This window comes from Passer domesticus, chromosome 3 (genome assembly GCF_036417665.1).
Source record: "Passer domesticus isolate bPasDom1 chromosome 3, bPasDom1.hap1, whole genome shotgun sequence".
NCBI classification, from domain to species: domain Eukaryota; kingdom Metazoa; phylum Chordata; class Aves; order Passeriformes; family Passeridae; genus Passer; species Passer domesticus.
Window position 1 is genome coordinate 28,949,894 of NC_087476.1, and position 20,198 is coordinate 28,970,091.

At 36.1% G+C, this 20,198-nt stretch overlaps 1 protein-coding gene across 9 annotated transcripts in view; it reads left to right on the forward strand.

Annotated features, from left to right (window-relative positions):
- Positions 1–20,198, forward strand: part of ADGRB3 (adhesion G protein-coupled receptor B3) — a 445,229-nt gene that overhangs the window by 191,472 nt on the left and 233,559 nt on the right. For all 9 annotated transcript variants that reach the window (XM_064412314.1, XM_064412319.1, XM_064412311.1 and 6 more), the window contains 5 exons: positions 433–597; positions 3,460–3,624; positions 4,510–4,674; positions 11,268–11,369; positions 11,943–12,049. In XM_064412314.1, the coding sequence (XP_064268384.1) occupies positions 433–597; positions 3,460–3,624; positions 4,510–4,674; positions 11,268–11,369; positions 11,943–12,049 (704 nt within the window). The remainder of the gene's footprint in view (positions 1–432; positions 598–3,459; positions 3,625–4,509; positions 4,675–11,267; positions 11,370–11,942; positions 12,050–20,198) is intronic.

Below are 20,198 nucleotides of genomic sequence, written 5' to 3' on the forward strand. Positions count from 1 at the left end.
GATTGGTTCTAGCTTTTAGAGTTGCTTTGATACAGAAAGTATATGCCCAATTTTCACAAAAGCTAGCCTTCTGAAAATCAGGGCTGTTAAACATATCAAGTCAGGGACCAAAGGTGTCATAACTAACTTCTGGAAAGGAAAGTCATCTTGTATAAAACAGTCAAAGAAGAGAAACTGTGATAGTGAGATTAGTTTAAAGATTAGAGAAAATGTTTCAAAGTATATTTCAAAATATATTTTAGAGAAATTATAATTAAATTAAAATCAACTAAGTTTTAAAAAGTGTATGTTTTCCTATGATAAAGCTTACCTTACTGACTTCCTTGAAGGTGGTAAAATAACTCCTATTTAAAATGTTGATATTGTTTATTTTGAAATCCTTTTGTTACTTGTGTGTCTGTTTCTGGTTAAAATCTGTATGGTTTGTTGCAGTACATGGCGTTTGGGAGGAATGGTCACCTTGGAGTTTGTGTTCATTCACATGTGGTCGAGGCCAAAGAACTAGGACAAGGTCATGTATACCTCCCCAGTATGGGGGAAGATCATGTGATGGACCTGAAACACAGCACAAACCTTGCAATATTGCACTCTGCCCTGGTGAGCTCATGCAGCAACTCTCTGCTTTCTTACAGTGCATTTAATGTCGGTTGTTTGTGATTTCTTTTATAGCCCTTTGCACATAGGAAAAAAAAAAAAACATAATCCAAAGTGACTAGCTTGGGTAATGTTGTTCATAATTCTGACTGTAATTGTTAACGTATGTAGTCAGAATGGTAACTGTTCAAGACAGATGCAAGCAATATTTAGTTTCTTTGAGGTGCTCTGTCTGTAGGGCACAGTATGTTGTGTAGGAAGTCTTGATTCAGGATGGGTCTCAGAGAACCAAAAGGCAAAAATCTTCCTGAGTGTGGCTCAAAGAGAGACATTCAGAGGTCACATAGTTTGTGTCCCCCATATCTGTACAAATTACAGAATACAAAATACAGTTTCCAAATTACAGTTTGCTTAGAGGTTCACTGTAATTATTTATTCATCATATGACAAACATATTTGTGAAACCATAATCTTTAAATTTCTAATTTATCCAAAATGGATATTATTTACATGTGTACAGACAGAAAGGCTCACACAAGCTAGGACACTATTTGAATACCCGTTAAGTTCTTCTAGTACAGATTTAGAGGCCTCAATTCTGGTAGTTATGTGCAAAGCCAATTTCAAAAAATTGCCACTAACCAATAAACAATGTATGGGCTTCATTTTAATCTGTCTATCTACTAAAATTAAAGATTACTTTAAAAAAGTGTTCTTTCAAAATTGATTTTCCACTTTTTGTCTTTAGATTGTGATTAATTTAGACCAATTTTTTCAAAATACATGTATACATATAATGAATCCAATTGGCTTCAATACTGTGAAGAAACACAAAAGATATTTTGGCCTAATATGTCAAAAATAATTATTTGAGAACTCTAGATTTTGAACCATCATTTGTACCTAAATGACTTTTAGAGGCACTTCTCTACTGTTACATTTAAAAGCAGCACTTTAAGTCTTTGCTTAATATTAAGATTTGCTGCAATTTGCATTTTCAATTTATTAAGGGAATCTTCATGTAGAATTCTCTATTTTTAAAGGGTATTTCTGAAATAGAAAACTCACATGCTCTTTTCTCCTAAAGATAAATAAGAGAGATGTATGAAATATATATGAGAAGTCACAAAATGACTTTTCTCCAAAGACAGTATAATAATTGATTTGATCTTTCCTATCCTAAATAATACTATATAGCAACGAATAAAACTGAAGAGGGTGCATTGAAATGTAATTTCCATAATGTTTTCCTCTTCACATAAACCTTTTATGATTAATGAGTGGAACTAGCATCCATGTTTGGAAAGATTTCCATTTTCTTCTGAATAAATTATCAGGGCTCAGCTTCATAGCTTCAGAGGCATCTGCATTGAGAAGTGGTTCACATTCAGGCATTACATGGAATATTTAATACAGAACTTCAGGGAAAAGCCTCAGAAAGTCTCTTCCTTTAATTCGCTGGTGCTGAGATCCAGGGTATGAATAGTATCTTTGAAATGTTCTGTTGTTAATGTCTGACATTAGCAAAATAGTTTGCTTCCATTATTCCCTGAACAGTGATGCACCCATACAGAACAGCATGTTTAATGACTAACTTTAAGATAATTCTTTCTATTTTAGATATTAACACCATCAGCTTAGGGAGCTGTTATTCCAATTCCCCTTTAGAAGAATCCTGAAAACAGGGCTTGGCAAGTGCACCAAGTGAAATTCCTTGTTTGGAGTTGTGGTGCTTATATAGCACTAGTAGTTATAGAACCAGGTTTTCAAGGACGAATATTAATCAAAATTATATTAGAACCTACATTTTGAGATTATATTTAACTGCAGGGGCAATGAGGAACTGATGATTGCCACAATCTCTATGAATGCAGGATCCTGAATTAGCACAATTAGTCATAACACATTTCATAATGCTTGCCTGTTTTTAAACATACTGCCTAGTCCTATTATTATAGACCATATAATTTTTAACTTGTATGGAAGCATAATTGTTTTATGTTTTTTCATTACCTTGGGTTTTACTATTTTCGTTTACCTCAAGAAGCTTTCTGATATACAAAATTATTAATAACAGTCATTAACCTTTACTCAGGAGAATATTAATCCAAACTCAAGTGCATGGGCTAATACAAATTACTAAATACAGAGCCATTTCCACCATTTTCATTTTGTTTAGACATTTAACTTGTCAAATTCAGAAAGAAGATTATGGAATATGCAAACACAACAGCAGATCTGATAAGGAAGCAAGGAACGCAGGCAGTTTCTGTCCTGCTACATTTTATTGCAACAGAATGTTGAAGAAGTGGGATCATTTCCCTCACAGGGAGGATGAATGATAAAAATACATTCAGCATTGTGAATACGGAGAAGAGAGACTGTATATGAGGCAAAGTAGGTACTCCCGTTTTCCTTTTGCTGTTCAACTAAAGACTCCTAGTTTCACCGTCAGGACCAGTAGTGTTATAATCTGACCTATGTGAACTATCCTTGCAGCTCTTATCAATCACTTCAGAGGGCTCAGCGTTTATTTACATGATACAAGAACGACTCTCACTTTTGCCTGAAAAGACCAGTCTTTTTATAAGGTCTTGTTTTTAATAAGACCCTTCAAACAGTATGTAACCAAAATAATTACTTATCCTTTTTTACATCAGTGTGCAATTAGAGGAGATGGGATGCTCTTTACTTGAAGAAAAAAGGAAAACAGTTTAATATTAGTTTAAAGCAGCTCATATCCCTGGTTTCTGCATTTGATTGCCATAAGAAGCCAGGCTGGGCCCAGCCCGAGGGGCTGTGGTCACCTGCCTGGCTCCGCTGGTAACTCTGCTGTGTCCATCTCTTTTGTGGCCGCGGCGGCAGTGGACGGACAGTGGCAGGAGTGGAGCTCGTGGAGCCAGTGCTCGGTGACGTGCTCCAATGGCACCCAGCAGCGAAGCAGGCAGTGCACGGCGGCGGCCCACGGCGGCTCCGAGTGCAGAGGGCCCTGGGCCGAGAGCCGGGAGTGCCACAACCCCGAGTGCACGGGTGAGTAGCGGGCGGCGCCGGGCGGGCACCGCGGCCTGCCCCGGCAGCGGCGCCGGGCCGGGACGGGCGGGCAGGGCGGGCTGGCCTCGGCGGGCTGCGAGGGACACAGCAGCTGCAGCCACGGCGAGGCTGGAGCAGAATCACTGACTACAGCACAAGAAGTTTCATGTCAACGTAAGAGTAAGAACTTCTTTACATTGAGGGTGGCAGAGCACTGAACAGGCTGCCCAGGGAGGCTGTGCAGTGTCCCTCTCTGGAGACATCCAAAACCCTCCTGGAGGTGTTCCCATGTCACTTGCTCCAGGTGACTGCCTTGGCAGGGGGTTTGGACTGGGTGATTTCCAGACGTCACTTCCAACCCTAACAGTTCTGTGATTCTGTGAGTCTTGGGGCCTCATTCTTACTTCCTTGATGATGAAAAAAGCTGAAGACTGTGCCCTGAAGGGCTGCAGGAAGGCTGCACATCAACTTTTTGGCTTTATTGCTCTTTGAAAGACATTCAGCAATTTTAGGCAGATATTTTTGAAACTTAAAGAAAATAAGTTTTTCATGAACCTAAAAAGTAAATAGATATGAAGTGATTCCCTTTTGGGCTGAGACTACTTCATGATCCTCTAACAGTACAAAAGCAGCCTTTCACGGTGTGTATATTCTATATGGACTTAGCTTTAAGCCTCATTTGCTCTGTGAGAACATGTAGAAATCAAGATCTCACAATAGCACATGAAAAAATGTTTTTACTTAGTTTCTTTTAAGGGTACTTAGCCATATCGTAAATGTGTATTGTTACTGTACTCCAGCACTATACAAATCAATTTTAAAAAATAGTAATTCTCCATTATGACTGTCATCATATCACCACTGTAATTATATTTCTCCAAACAGCAAATGGCCAGTGGAACCAGTGGGGTCACTGGAGTGGCTGCTCCAAATCCTGTGATGGTGGCTGGGAGAGGCGGATAAGGATCTGCCAAGGTGCTGCTGTGACTGGGCAGCAGTGTGAAGGAACCGGAGAGGAAGTTAGACGGTGCAGTGAGCAGAGGTGTCCTGGTAAGATGAAAATACAATTGCTGTTATTATTAACACTACAATAGGGCTTACTTTAATGGGCATCTTTAGGAAAGACAAGATCAGTGTCTGTAGAGTAATAGCCATAAGGAGCCATATCTGGCCTTGCTTTAGACAAGTCACTGCTGATTTTCTCAGTGCATTTCTGTTTATGCAGCTGAGTGGAAATTACCCCTATTAGACATATGAGCAATGCATCAAGTTTTGAGTAAAGCAAAATACCATAGCAAAAAGAGTTATAAAAACATACTTGATTGCTTAGGAATACCTATAGTATTTGGAGCAGGAACAGGAGCAGGAAAGTCTCTTTGAATGTACGGTATCTGAGAATATCAGGGCTGTTTTTGTAATCTGGAATTCCTTTTATCCAGTGTACAAGTGACATGTCTAATACATTTGGGGTAAATTCCAGTGCAGTAAAAATAAGAGATAAAGTGAGCCTTACCATAGTGCAGAGAGTGAATGAATGAATATGTGAGCCACATTTTACAAAAAGGAAAGTAATTGAAAGACACATCTTTCTATTATTAAGCATTAATGTAATGCTTAAATATCACTTTTTTAATATAACACTTGTATCACTCTTTACTTTGCCTTCCCAACAGATTTAATTCTTTCCCACTAAAAGCTAATAAAAGTGTACTTTTTGAGCTTCTTCAAAAATGATGAATAAAGAAGAATCTGTGAATCCAATAGTATTTATCATAAACACACATTGTCCTAAAGTAAAATAATGTATTGTTGGACAGGTGAAAGATAAAAAAATAAGTGGTAGTTAGTAGGGTAGGATGTTTTAGCCATCCACTTGGGAAATTATGTAATCTGAACTGCAAGCCAGGAAGCAGCAAAAAATCAATCTAGCAATCTGACTTCTGGACATTTTTGCTGGCTGTGTTCTCTGGTGGTCAGAGAAGGACTTAAATGGCAGGGATGCTTTGGGTCAGGAAATGAGAAATTTATCAGATGTGAATTTTATGTTATCAAGCCCATATTTTTCATAGGCAGCATATTGATCCCTTGACAGACATCAAGGAACAGTTTTCAAGGTATTTGCAGTACAGTAGAACAATTAGTCTCATTGCATTGGATGAACAACAAAAAGACTATTTGTAGTTAGAAAGTTATATCACTATACTGTAGAAGCTAACTGAATCTAACTTGCGTTTTAAATGATCCCTTTAATTTTAATAAAAATTTCATTATTTGAAAAGCATTACAAAATAGTATTTGCATTGGATTCCTAAGAAAACTAATTTTCATAGGTAATGCAGGCTTCCTCTATAAAGCACAACACTAATAGAAGATTAATATGAATCTTCTCAATAAGCAGTCAGATGAACTAGATGCTGCTTATAAAACCCTTCTTGAAATAATTTACATTTGTATATTTAAAAGTAAAGCCATACTGCTGCAGTCCAATTTTCAAAGGTTGCCACCTGCTGTTAATAAAATATTTTACAGATGTATTTACAAGTCAAATGCACACAGAACTTTATTTGCCATTTGGTGAATTTATTTATTTACTTGATTAATTTCAGATTAGATTCAGAGTGCTTATAGAAACTCTAACCTAAGACACCTTTTAACAAACTATGCTTGTGTAGACTATTAGACATGAATTACAGATTTATTTGTCTTTAGATTTACATTTACTGAAGTCTCAGATTTAAGTGTAGAGATAATTCACCAAAATTTTATTAAATTATTTACAAATTGCATTCTATAAACAAAGAGTAAAATTGGAAAATACTACACAGCATTGTTTAAAGTATAAGAAATTTTCATTATTTGTATGCATTTCTTCCTAGCCCTGAAATAGCTCAAAGAAGCTATTTTTGTCTCACTGGTTTCTTATTCTATGTAAGCCACTGAAAAATGAGAAAACTAAAATTAGAAAACTAAAGTGTTGATCCTTTTTCTTGTATTAGCATTGTTTTGCATAAAACTAGATCCTCAGGTGTGTAGAACTATGTAATATTTTTGTTAAGGTTGTGAAGCTGCACCTGCTTGTATCAACCTAAGGTCTATAGACTTACAAAAAGTTAAATTATAGCTTCTTTAAACTGTGTAAGCAAAAGGCTAATAAAGTCTTTTTCTGTTCTAGTGACTGATGTTAGTGAGATGCTTTGCAAACAGAGTGCTTACTGGATAGCTGAAAATCGTGTCTGCACATTCTGTAGTTTGAGCTCTGCATTATCTGAGTATAATACGAAATTTTCTTCATAGTTTCTCAGTGCTTCCCTTCAAGTGGCTGGGGCATGAACTGAATTACTTTAATCAGTATTAAGAGAAGTGCTGTCTGTGAGGTGAGGGTGCAAAGTGACGCAGAGTCCCCAGGCAGGTGCAAAGGAGAACTGCTTTCTCGCAAAAACCTGGCCTTTTTAAACAATTAACCAGTTATCAGCTGCATAGATTAAAATCATAACAAATATAATTCAACCAACCACCATACACCATGATGTGAACACATGATTGTTACATAACTTGTTTTTCTACCCCTAATTCAGCTGAGTCACTTTCCCATAGTCCTTTTCTGCTTAACCAAAGTAGCAGAGCTGAGCCATGATTTTACAAGGCCTTCACTTTGTAATGTTTTACCTGTATGCAACAACTATCTGAAAATTTGTTTCTCAAAAAAGCTTGGTTTCTGAACAAATTTTGTGCATTTTTGTGATTTGTTTGTATTCACAGCTATAAATTTTAAAACTGTTGTTTTTTTCCTTCCATTGTGTAATAATCTAGGAATGAAAAACAAAGATCTGAAGATATTTTGGCTTCAGTTATTGCTGCTTTGTTGCATCCCAAATGTCTTAAGTTAAACGTCACTCTTAGTAGGTCAGCACTACTCTGCACTCAAAATATTTTTCTGTGAAGGATAACTTCAGAAAATTGGAAATAAATCAGAGAAAGTAAAAAATGCTTCTATATTTGGTAAACAGCTAGTCACTCAGGAGTCACAGCAGAAAACTTACACAAGATGAATGAACACTATGTCTGTCCCATAAGAATAATGTAGACAGCTAGATAACAAAAGAAAATGCATCTGATAAAGAATTGCATGGCAAGATGATCAGAAACTTGTAGAAGAATGTATAAGAGAAATAAGGCAATTTCCACCAAATGTGTCAGTAAAAATGGAGGTTGGAGAACCAAAACCAAAATGCAGCACTATACAGGGTAGAAGACTTCTGTAAATTAAATTTTATAAAAATAGGACTATGTTCTTATGACAACCAGAATAATATACCGTGTTTCAACAATACAGTATTGGTTTCTAGAAATACATAATTTCCTAATAGTTAAATTTATATTAACTCTAGACATGTTTTCAATATTAATGGTTTACCTGGATTTTACTCAAAAAAGATTCTCATCATTTTTCTTATAAGCATATTTTCAGTAGTATAAAACCCAATATGGGAGCACTTTAGACCAAAGTATAACGTAAAACAATGCTAGACTATCTTGTTAGTTGACAGAAAGACAAGAGTGCACAACAACTAAAGATTGGCTAATCATTTCCCACTGATGATAGAAGTTTTTTTCACAGCAATATTAAATAGATAAGATAGAATAGGAGAAAGGAGAAGACTCAAATAATTCAAATGATACTCAGCTAAATAAAAAAATAAAAGCTTTGGTGAGTTTTTTTGGCTCTGATTGCAACACTAATCTATAAGACATCCCAAAGCTTTTTTCCTATTGCCTTTGTTTATGATAATTTTGCCTGGGGCATTGAATTAGGATTCAAGAGAGGAGCTGTAGTTCTACCTTCATTTGAGCTTCTGTGTGCTGTAGGCTAACTTGTCTCACCCTTTCGTTCCTCTTTCCCGTATTTGTTACCTGCCTCTGTAGATGGTAGACTCTGTGAAGCTGCATGTGTCTCTTGCTTTGTGTGTTGTACTGAGCTTCCACAGGTCCCAGTTGGGTTGATTGCCTCTGGGAGATGCACTAATGTCAGAAGAAGACTCTGCTTCTAGACCGCTGACTTTGTTGTATATTTGTGCTTAGGTGGGATGAATTCAGGCCTATCATTACAGGGTGTAACGTGGTACATTTGAGTGCATGCTCTGTGTGGGAAGATGCTGGTGATTCACATCAAGAGTGAAAGAGGACTGCCTTTTATTTGCCAATGATAGCAAATTTTACCTCAGCATTTGCTATTTGCTTCTATATTCAGTAATTCTTTATGATTTTGTACAGCAAACTCATATTTATCTGTGGGTGTGTTATGAATTAATTGTGCCATAGTTACAGAAATACTTGAACTGGTTCTGAGGATCAACAAGGCTTTTTAACTCAGATACAGAACCACTCCAGTATGCCTACAATGCCTCCATGAACGACATGGGTTGCAGCCTCACAGATGCTTTTATGTGGGCGAATGCCTGATGAGTAAGCTCTGCCAGATAGGTTTTAGCTTTGGGAAGAAGGAGTTTGTTTTTATCTGCAGCATTCCTTGATCCTTGTACAAGGCATTAAAAGGCCAAGAGTCAGCCAGAGACAAGGAAAAGGTCTTTGCCTGGGCTAAATGAAACTTCATCTAAGTTCCAGCTGCTCCCACATCTCTTTCCTGATGACTCTAGATCTTGGGAGTGCCTTTCACTTTTGGACATAACACACAAGTGCACTGTTTATCTCTGGCACTAGGTTAAAGTTTCAATATAATCTTGAGTTCTGAAAACTTTAATTCAAAAGCACACTAGTACCCTTCCAAATAGATGGGAAATCTCTGATATTACCTGAGGCTTGCTAATGTAAAAAAGAAAATACAGTGTATTGAAGTGTGCATGTATATATATTTTTTAAGCAAAAAAAATCACATGTAACATTCAGTATGTGGAGAGAAGAAGAGTTAGTTCTGAGAATCAGCACCTAAAGTGCTGATTAGTGAACACAACACATCTGAAATGGCCACAGCTGCATAACAAATACAGTTCTCAAAGAGCTCTAAGCTCTAGTGAATTTATGTAATTTATAATATAACCTCCTTATTATGTTAATTTACACTCCTCAAAACAGAACATTTCTTTTGTTTATAAGGTCGTAATAGAATGGTAATTGCTTTTGCTTATGTCACCAGATGGCTTATGTTTATCAAAATCTGTTTTTTTCCCAGTGTATCACTGTCCTGGTGCATTCACTCTGTGGGCATATCTGAAGCAGGGCCAGTATTCTAGATTATGAATTTAACTGACTTTCTTTGGGTTTTGCCATTAATGCATCTCTTGCGTTTCTAGCAGCACCAACTGCCTTGATTTACGATTCAGGAATGCTGATGGTGAGGCAAATTTAGCAAGCAATTTTTCTGCCCAACTGTGATTCATATTAGTATTACTGAGCCATCTGCTAGGTATTCTTTGTCCTCTACAGAGAGAGGGTACAGCTTTGTGCAAAAGTCTACTTAGTTCCCTTGCTCACACTTCCGTCAGCAGAAGTACAAAACAGGGAAGATGGACGATTTTATGGGTTAGATAATGGGATGGGCAAAATCTGTAGTCTGTTCCTGCCTCTGCTAGAGATTTCCCATGCAACCATGAGTGAATCATTGAATTGCTTTCTGCCTTATCACACCATCTGCTAGAATGAATTTCCTTTCTCTTTTCTTTTTTCTTGTTTTGTAACCACTTTGCTGTAATACAGCAGGATTACTTTTTTTTTTTTTTGGAAATACATTTAATAATAAACAATTCCTGATTTTCTCTGCTGAACTTGAAGTGAATTGGATTTCATTAACTAACATGTCAGTGATGTGAGTTGTGAGATTACTTCAGCCAGACATTTTCTGTGCTAATCTAATTTACTCAAAAATCATAAACTGGGATATACACTAACATACAAAGAGCAAGAGGAATCTGCTGTTGTGACCATGTGAAAATAAAACATAAAGCATTTCCTGAAGTTTATATTTCCCCATGCAGTTCTGTTAGTACAAAATTGTGACAATATTTTTCCTTTTAAATGGCATTGCAATAACCAATAAAAGGTTATTTTGCTTTATAGACATTCAGTCCCACATTATTGACTATACTTTCTTAATTACCAGCTTGTACTGAAACACATTTCAAAGAAATAACCTGGTTTTATAATATCCTTCAGAATACACAACTCTCATTTAGCACCCTCAGCACATTTAATGTTTCAGCTGTCTTTTAAGAACTGATTCTTTCACATAAAGATTCAATTTTAGAAAAGTCTCTACAAATTTTAGTTTAAGATTAGCATTATAACTTATCACAGTTTAAGTCTCATCATTTTCTGATAGTTTTTTAGTGTTATTGATCAAAATAGAGCAACATGGAAAGAAAGAGTCAAACCTCTTAACATTGTAACTACAGCCTAAAAAGTGCTTGCTTGCTGGAGAGAATAAAGCCACATGTTATAGGAAATAAATACCATCACAAAGACAGATATGCAAAATTTCACACTTCTCATTTTTTTACTTCAAACTTAAAATTAACCCAAGTTATGTTAACATACACATCTCAGGAAAAAGCAGGATGAAATGGAACACTTATTTTTCTGATATAAAATATGTTAATGTTTCTATTTAAATTCTCATTTTTAAATGACAGCGCCTTATGAAATATGTCCTGAAGACTATTTGATGTCAATGGTGTGGAAAAGGACCCCAGCTGGGGACATGGCATTCAATCGATGTCCTCTAAATGCCACAGGTACAGTACTACTTTGAAATTTTATGGTGATAAAAAACAGGAGAAATTTGCTTTGTGTCCTAGATAAATTATTACTAGACTCATATAAATATGCATATATGTGAATATATCTGTATAAACATACTGACTTAGGCATATGCTTGCAAATATACACATGTACATATGATGTCTCTTACAGCTTACATATATGCATGGGTCTGTGGTGTGTGTACATTTATCTGTATATATACATATGTATATATACAGATGTATATGTATAGGTACACATGAGCATTATAGCCACAAAGAAAAAGCTGACAAGAAATCAATTTGACTGGATCTATCAGGCAAAGTGAGGAAAATGAGGGAGAACATAAAAATCTTTTTAATTAAGCAAACACTGCTAAAAGCAATCAAGTAAACATTGAAATGTGTTTCAGGATCTTGTACTACTCTCTACATACCGATGGTCATTACATGAAATTGTTTCTGTGTGTGCCTTTAAAATAGCATGGAATATAGATTAAATAAGGTTTATTCTTTCCAGTTGTTCTCACTTATATAAATATTTTCTGTCTTCTTTGTGTCTTACAGGCACCACTAGCAGACGCTGCTCTCTCAGTGTTCATGGAGTGGCCTTTTGGGAACAGCCAAGCTTTGCTAGATGCATATCAAATGAGTACAGACACTTGCAGCATTCAGTAGGTGCAAAGTCAGCTTTAGTACTTGCTCTGTTTATTCATTACTAATCACTGGCTTAAAAAAGAAACTTACTTATTTACTCTCAGGTTTCTGTTAAGCAATACCAAGAGGAAAACAAATCTGAGAAAGAATAATTTATGTTAATGGATATTATTTTGATCTTGTATAATGCTGGTGTTTGTGAAATAAGCCTTGTCTTACTGTAGAAGTGGAAAAATGAGTCAGATTCCTTTCTTTCATGTCCACTGCCTGAAATTTTTATAGGGGTCAGAGGCAAGACATATTTTAGTTTATTAGAAAATGAGATGTGAATAAATGAGTTTTACTGGAAGAGCAACTTGCTGAGAATTCTGTAATACTGTGTATTCTTTAATTGCAGAGTAGGAAGCCAGGATTGTTTCTTTTTGCTCTCAAATTTAGAATTTCACATTTGAATGTAACAATAGGAAATGATTATAGGGTAAATCTATCACAGTGTCTTGGAAAAGGTAAAGTAACTCTAGATGAAGAATATTACGTGAGGGTTTTTTTTTCAAAAAGCCTAACAAAAAATTTCTTTGCGAAGCATAGGCATTATACAATTATGTACTGCCTAAACATGTTTGTATGGATAGATGTAATACATAATATATATTGCTTTATAAATGTGTTACCATGGTATATGTTAGGTATATTAGTTACCCTCTATGTCCCTAGCTGAAGCATTCAGCCAGGTTAATACTATAGTGGGAAATGAGCCTTTAAAGATTCTCATGGACAATGGGTTTTCCCTGCTTGATATATTCTACTGACATTCTTATTACTCTGAATCCTTTTCCGAAGGCCACTGCTCCCTTTATCATTCAGCAGAGGGACGCTAATACAGCTCTGTGCTTCATAACTTCCCAACTTCTCAACCAAGTGCAACACTTCTGTAACATGTTTAAAAATTTTTGGTGGCTTGAAAAGCAGTAGCCTAGCTGCCGTTCCTCAAATCTGGATTGCTACTTAGAGGAGATTATGATTAATTCCTTTGAGCTGCATTTCTGTTTTGTTAGACCAAATTTATTGAGGCCTGGGATTCAGTTTCAGGGTAGGGCAAAGCAAGAATTATTTTTAAGATAGGACAGAATAGATTGTCAAAAGAATTTTCCCCACTACACAGAAGCCTATTTTACACAGCTGCCTGCATGTTTATCTCTCCCTTTAGAGTTCATGCTCAAAAAACACATTAAGTTGGCTGTAATATTTTTGCATTTAATAATTTTTTTATTTTTTTCTGTTGCAACAATTTCATTTGTTAGGTCTATCATAGTTTGCAGCTCAAACTATGCAAAATGCTGTTTCATGCTATTCAGTGCTTTGGTAGGCACTGGTAATATTTCAAGAACCGGAAGTCTGACTTGTTGGACAAAAGACATTTCTAACCTAGAGCAGCTTTATCTTTTTTCTATATTTCCTTTTTTGAAATACTAATTATAAGTAAATTACACTGTGAAATATTCTTTCTGCCAAAGAACATTTAAAAATTGGCAATGCTTCTTTAAAATTACAGAAGCACCTAAACATATCTTTTTGCTGCACAAAATTTAAGTCTAGCTCATGTGCATACAAATTAAAGTGGACTTCTTTAACACTTGGGAACTGTTCACAAAGAAAATTGGTCTGTTTTACATCTTTCTGCTTCTCAAAGTGAACAACGCAGCATATTTAAAGAATCTGAGAAAACAGAGGTAAAGACCTATAAGGTCATTGCCCTGCAAATGTAGGCTTGTCCCCCCACGATACATATGTCAGTTCCATAAATCCCTGAAAATAGGGCTTTATAAGGAAGCTGCTGACAGACGGTGTTGCTATAATAAATATGTGTGCTTATGAAAGCATGTATGAGTTGTCTCAGTGTGCTTAACTTACCAATAAAGTTATTTTACCAATGCAGACCAGGATTAGAGCAGGATATCACTCAGTTCTCTGAATATTTCCATAAAATCTGAGCTGAATCTCTTTAATTTATTATCTGAAATATATAAAAGAAAATCAGATGCACAGTGTTCAAAAAAATGGTGTTCCTGAAGCTGATATAAAGCAGTTGATATACATAAATACAATATATAATACATTAAAGCATAGAATACAGACAAGTCCCTGTCTTTATGCCCTCTAATCAAGCTGCATATGAACCAGAAATCACATAGTAGAATCCACATGATGCTGTACCTAAGAAAATATTATCTAAAGAAAAGTGTTCGGTATGATGGCAGCTGGAGAATATTTCCTTGGCCATAGACCCTGCTAACCTGGCTACACAGGTGCTGAACTGGAAGCTTATACTTATAATATTAAATAAACTCAAGCTTAAAAGCTGTCCTTGTAGTCATCTGCACAGTTTAACTGTGCATGTGTTAGCATGCTCCCTGACCATTTCAGACCATACCAGTGGGCACTCTCCCAAACAATGCCACCATCCTTTAGAGGATAGCATAGCAGAGAGGCCATTGTCACCAGGCAATAAAAAGGTGATTTTCTGGGACAGAGGAGGATAGAGAGTTTAAGTTGAGGAAACCACAATTTTTTGCTAAATATAGTGTAGAATTTTACCACATAACCACAGGTGATTGACCCCTGAAGACTGTTTCCTTACTCTGTGTAACTACTGTAGATTCACTGCTTCATGCACAAAGCTTCTTTTATTTTTACAGCTTTCTCTATTACTCACCTGGAATTGACATGGGACGAATTTCAACCCTTAATAAGCAGTATTAGAAAAGCTGAAACCCAGCTAGTGCTGTGTGTTATTCAGCTTGACTCAAGACTTTTACTGAGACCAGCATGGTAGCTCTGTAAATCATGCTAGAATGGCACCATATTTTAATCTTAAAATCCATTTGAAAGTCTGTTTGTAAAGATGGAGAGTCATTAAAGCTAAAAATACACCCGTAATGCTAAAGATAATATACTTTGCTTGTAATCCCCAGTGCCATGAATAATATGGCTTTTTCCAGTCACTTACAGAATGTGCCAGGCAGAATTACTGCCTCTACTGCGTGCCCTGGCGCTTCAGATGTAGGTTATGGCACCTCAGAGGAAAACAGGGTTGAGTTACATTGTCTGGACTTGTGGACCACTTTTTGATACATATATCAATATTATGGTTAATATTCTATTGCAACAGTTTCAGAATAATTCCCAGTCTTAAATTAATGTATCTCCTCAATATATTTTTGAGATGAGTCTGTACTACATCTGCATTTTTTGTTGATGGAGAACTCAGACCACTTAAGCAGGAAATTTATCTCAAGTCTTCTGAATTAGAGCCTAGCCACTCTTCCTTCTTAATGTTCCTACATCTCCATGTCACAACTCAGAAAATCCCCGGCATAGTAAAATTTTAACAAACACAGAGCCTCTAAAGAGGCTATGCACTTGAACATGATGAAATAGTAGAGGTGTATGGTTTGACTTGTGGAGATCAACACTCAGTTTATGTCTTTCAAGGGCACTGTGTCCTACACTATAGGAGTTTGAGAGAAAGCAGTTTAAGAGAATTATAAATGTCAGCTGTGTTACAAATGTACAGCCTGTACTTCTGTTAGTTTATTTTACCTTGTGCACTATGGTACAGGTTCCTTTTAAAGCTAGGGATGATAATTAGATATCTTTGAATAACAGAACCAATTAGTCATGAACAATTTATCCTACATTTGGTACAAATCAATCATCAAATTAATTCAACAAATACTGTTTGACCAGCTTTTACAGCTGGTTGACTAATAAGAAAATTTGTTCACTGAACATATTAAGGGACAAAAATGCCTAAATCCATGAAATAAACCTTTAGGAAATTATTTGCTTAGCTGTAATAATAATATTTAAAGAACCTAGTTAGGATTGTTCTACCTAAAGCACTATAAGTGGAAAATTCAGAATGATAAATAGGTAGACTTTGCTTTCTGGACCTAGAGGATCAAGAATTAACTTGATGAGCAGAAAAAGAAACATCACAGATCACATACCATATTTTGTTCTGGTTTTCTTACATTATCCTAATGTGTTTGCAGTGTCTGCAACTTTGCATTAAGAAAATGTTCTTAGTCAAGCACAGTGTCTTGAGTCTGTTACCAGTCATTGTAGCTGAGAAGAATGTTTTTCCCAATTATGTGCAATTTTTAAAATGTATTCTTGAGAAAGAGGGGATTATAACAAGAAATTCTTCCAAGTGTCTTTTTTATTGTGGATGGAAATGAAGTAAAGTCATAAACTTTAATAAACTCTAGTGCCAGAGGAAATCCTTTCTTCAGTTCCTTCTGGAAAGTTCTTAATCACATACTGATCACCAGAGTTTTGTTAATAGTGAGGAATTCCTTCCTTTCTTTAATTCCATAGTAAACTCTCAGAATTTGGAGGATTTTTCCCTTCTGTAGGATAGACATAATTTGTGTTCTCAGACCATTTTACCAAATCAATTACTTCTATAGCAGAAGTTATGGACCTTGCTGAAGCCTGTTTTCTCTTTCTACCCGTGGCATATAGTTTCATTTTCTGAAAACTGAACTACTTCAGTCTAACTAAGATTTTTAATCTCTTTAAAGTGTATCTGTTGCTAGCTTAATGGACTGTTATATGTAGAAAGGCAAATTAGATGATGATCTAATGACCCAAACTTAGTCTGTATAATATTACGAAGTATGTTCCTCATTGCTCATTATCTTCTTTTGATCTGGAAGCAGAAAATTATGTGCGTAATTATTTCACATAGAATTGTGTACTTTACCCAAGACTTGGCTAGTCTGGACTAATGTCTTCTGAGGTGTGGTTTGAGGTTTTTTTTACTTTATTTGGATAAATAGGGTAAAACCTTTCCTGAGACTAAGAAATTTATTTGTAATGTGTTTATGAGTGACTGCAGGACGAAGAATAGAATCAGTGATTAGGACCCAACAGGGCTACTTCAGATGGTATCCATTTGAAATGCCTCAAATAAAAGTTCATTTTGCTTTCATACGCTCTTGAAGCCTATCAAATTTGGTATGGAATAAGGAATAAGACTAAGAAGCAAGACCTCAGAATTAGGAATACGCTACATTATCATGCTTCCAAGAAGCATGAAGAATTCTTCATGTATTCTTAATACAGTGTGTGGATAATAGCCACCTAAATTAGAAAAAAAAAACAGAAAAATAAGCAAAAGTAAACTAAACAAACTGAAACAAGAAACTACTCACCTCATCACCAACTGTCCAAAATCTGAAAAACAGGAAAGAAAATACTTCAATGGGGACTGACAAAAAAATATAAATGAGATTCAAATAGTTAGGTGTGGAAGAGTAATGAGATTCTCATTTTATCAGCTTTCTAGGAATTGAACATTGAAGCTGTTTCGACCGTTTTTTAATGAAAACCATTAATACATAAAATCTTACTGTGGAGCTTTAGAAATTGATTTTGTGAAAATTGTGGAAATATTTGAATTCACAGGTTATGATATTGCTTTTTTCTACTCTGTCATGCACTCAAACTAAGCAACTGGATTTATTGAATTACCAAAAAAAAAAAAAAAGGTAATTTTATTAGGGATCAGCTTAAAAAAGTATTAGTAATGTATTATTGTCGTACGACACACTGAAATAGCCCTTTTGCCTAAAGTAGCTTTTCCTCTACATGTCTTTTGAATTCTCTAGTTTGTAAGAGATTTGAACTACACACATAAATAATGATGAAGACTAAAGCCTGTCATCAAGAAACTTTGTTCCTGAAAGACATCTCCAATAGTATCAGAAAATCTCTACTAATACTGACCATTTTATAAACCTGTGTAGCACAGGTTTACAAAACTGTTTTATAAAACTGTGAAGCACAGTTTTCTAGCCTAGATGATGAAATTCTGAATTTAGTTGCTGTGATAAAAATAAGGCAGTATTTTAATAGAATCATGTAATGGTTTGGGTTGAAAAGGATCTTAAAAAACATCTAGTTTCATTCCCTCTTGCCATAGGCAGGGCGCATTTCAGAAGATCATGTCCCTCAAAGCCCCATCCAACCTGGCCTTGAACACCTCCAGGGCCAGGGAATCCACAATTTCTCCAGTCAACTTGTTCCAGTGCCTCACCATATTCACAGTAAAGAATTTCTCTCTAATATCTAATCTAAATCTGCCTTCCTTTAGTTTGAAACCATTCCCCCTTGTCCTGTCAATACATGTTCTTGTAAAAAGGCACTGGAAGGCTTCTATAAGATCTTTCTAGAGCCTTCTCCCCAGCTGAATAATCCCAACTCTCTCAGCCGTTCCTCATAGGACTGGTGCTCCATCTCTCTGATCATCTCCATAGCCCTTCTCTGGACTTACTCCAAAAGGTCTATGCCTTCTTATGTTGGGGGTCCAGAACACAGTGCCACTTTTAGTGATATAACACCTAATGTAACATGCATTCATGCAAAATGGGCTGCTTTTTATCAGAAAATCGAAAAAGTAAAATATCTCTTAACTCTTGGGAGTTAGGAAATAAAAATCTACATGTGAATTATCACATTCATGTCAAAATATTAGCACTTACAAAGAACTATGGGAACTTATGCAGGTGAATCTTTACATACCAAACTAATAATATAGCCATAAAAATGCATTTCTGCTGCTTCTGCTCATACTATAATTTTGTTTCAACTTTTTCCACAGCAGCCTTATTCACAATTTTGCAAGTGCTTGGCTAAAATATAATTTGATAAAAAGAGCTTTGAGGTGAATAATGATTTGCTCAGCTGCTGCTCATTAGAGATGATTTTGTTTTTCCAAATTATATTACAAGGGCAGCATATCAGCCTGTCCATGCACTTCTCAGTGAAATGACTGCTGTACTCTGAGGAATGAAAGGCTTCCTACTAAAAAATTTACTACTCCTTTTTTTTGCTAGTTTAGTGCTTCATTTCTTTTTATATAGCCACGGAGCAAAGCAGCCAGGCTTGGTTTTATAGATTTGAATGCAGATGCCTCAAAAACAACATTTTTCTTCTTTCTCAGTCTATACCTATATTGGTATATGCCAGCTATTCCTCTTCACCTTCACAGATTTTGATAGGCAGGGGTGTCAATAAATGATCTACTTTCCTTTCCTTGATTGCCTGGTAAGGCCAGAATCTGCAGCTCCGTTTTATCATTTGCGTTATCTTGTTTGGAGGATAACAAACTTTTATCTCATCAGAGAGGAACTGATCAAGAGATTGTGCAGGCAACAGTTTCCTCCTGCCTCACTGACATTTTCCCATTCTACACAGGAGAAGAATAAAACTTAAGAAAAAAAAAGCTAATCACTGTTGACTTGATGATGAGGGCACTCTACAACTACCTGAAAGGAGGTCTCTTCTCCCAGGCAACAAGTGACAGGATAAAAGGAAATGACCTCAAGTTGCACCAGGGAAGCTTTAGACTAGATATTAGGAAAAGCCCCAAACCCTGAAGGCATTTAAAAGACATTTAGATGTGGCACTTGGGGACATGATTTAGTTGTGGATTTGGCAGTGCTGAGATAACAGCTGGATTCAATTATATTAAAGGTCCTTTCCAACCTAAATGATTCTAAGTAATAACTCTATGATTCTGTGATCTTGCCAACATATACATGCACCTCAGTCTTAGAGAGACTATACAGCAGGAGAAAACATTTGTCTGCTTTTCTGCACAAGCACATCACAACTTAATTCAACCCTGGAAGTTCCTTTTCTTCCTTTCTGCTTTTGAATATCTATTTTAGATTATAGCCAGCCAATCCTACTTGTTAAATTAAAAGTCCCCCCTATCATGTCAGGGTCCATAATAATTTTTCCATATCTGGAACATACACATTTACCAAAGATTAATAGGTGTGTTAAATGAAACATGCTCCTGTGATTGCTGATGCTGCTGTGTCTTCTGCAGTAATGAGCAACTGAGTGTTCCCTGATCACACTGATATTCCCAACCAACCAGCCAACCAACCAACCAACACTGCAGGCACAGATGAACTTCACTAAGATATGGCCAGAGGTAAAACAATAGAAAGCCTTACCATTTATCTTACCAACAATAGAAAGGCTTACCATTTAAGAGTCTTAAAATCTACCAGAACTGCTGGAACCTTCACTCCAATTGAATGTGGCACGGGCTGCAAAATGACTACAAGAGTTTGGCTTGGCAGTAGG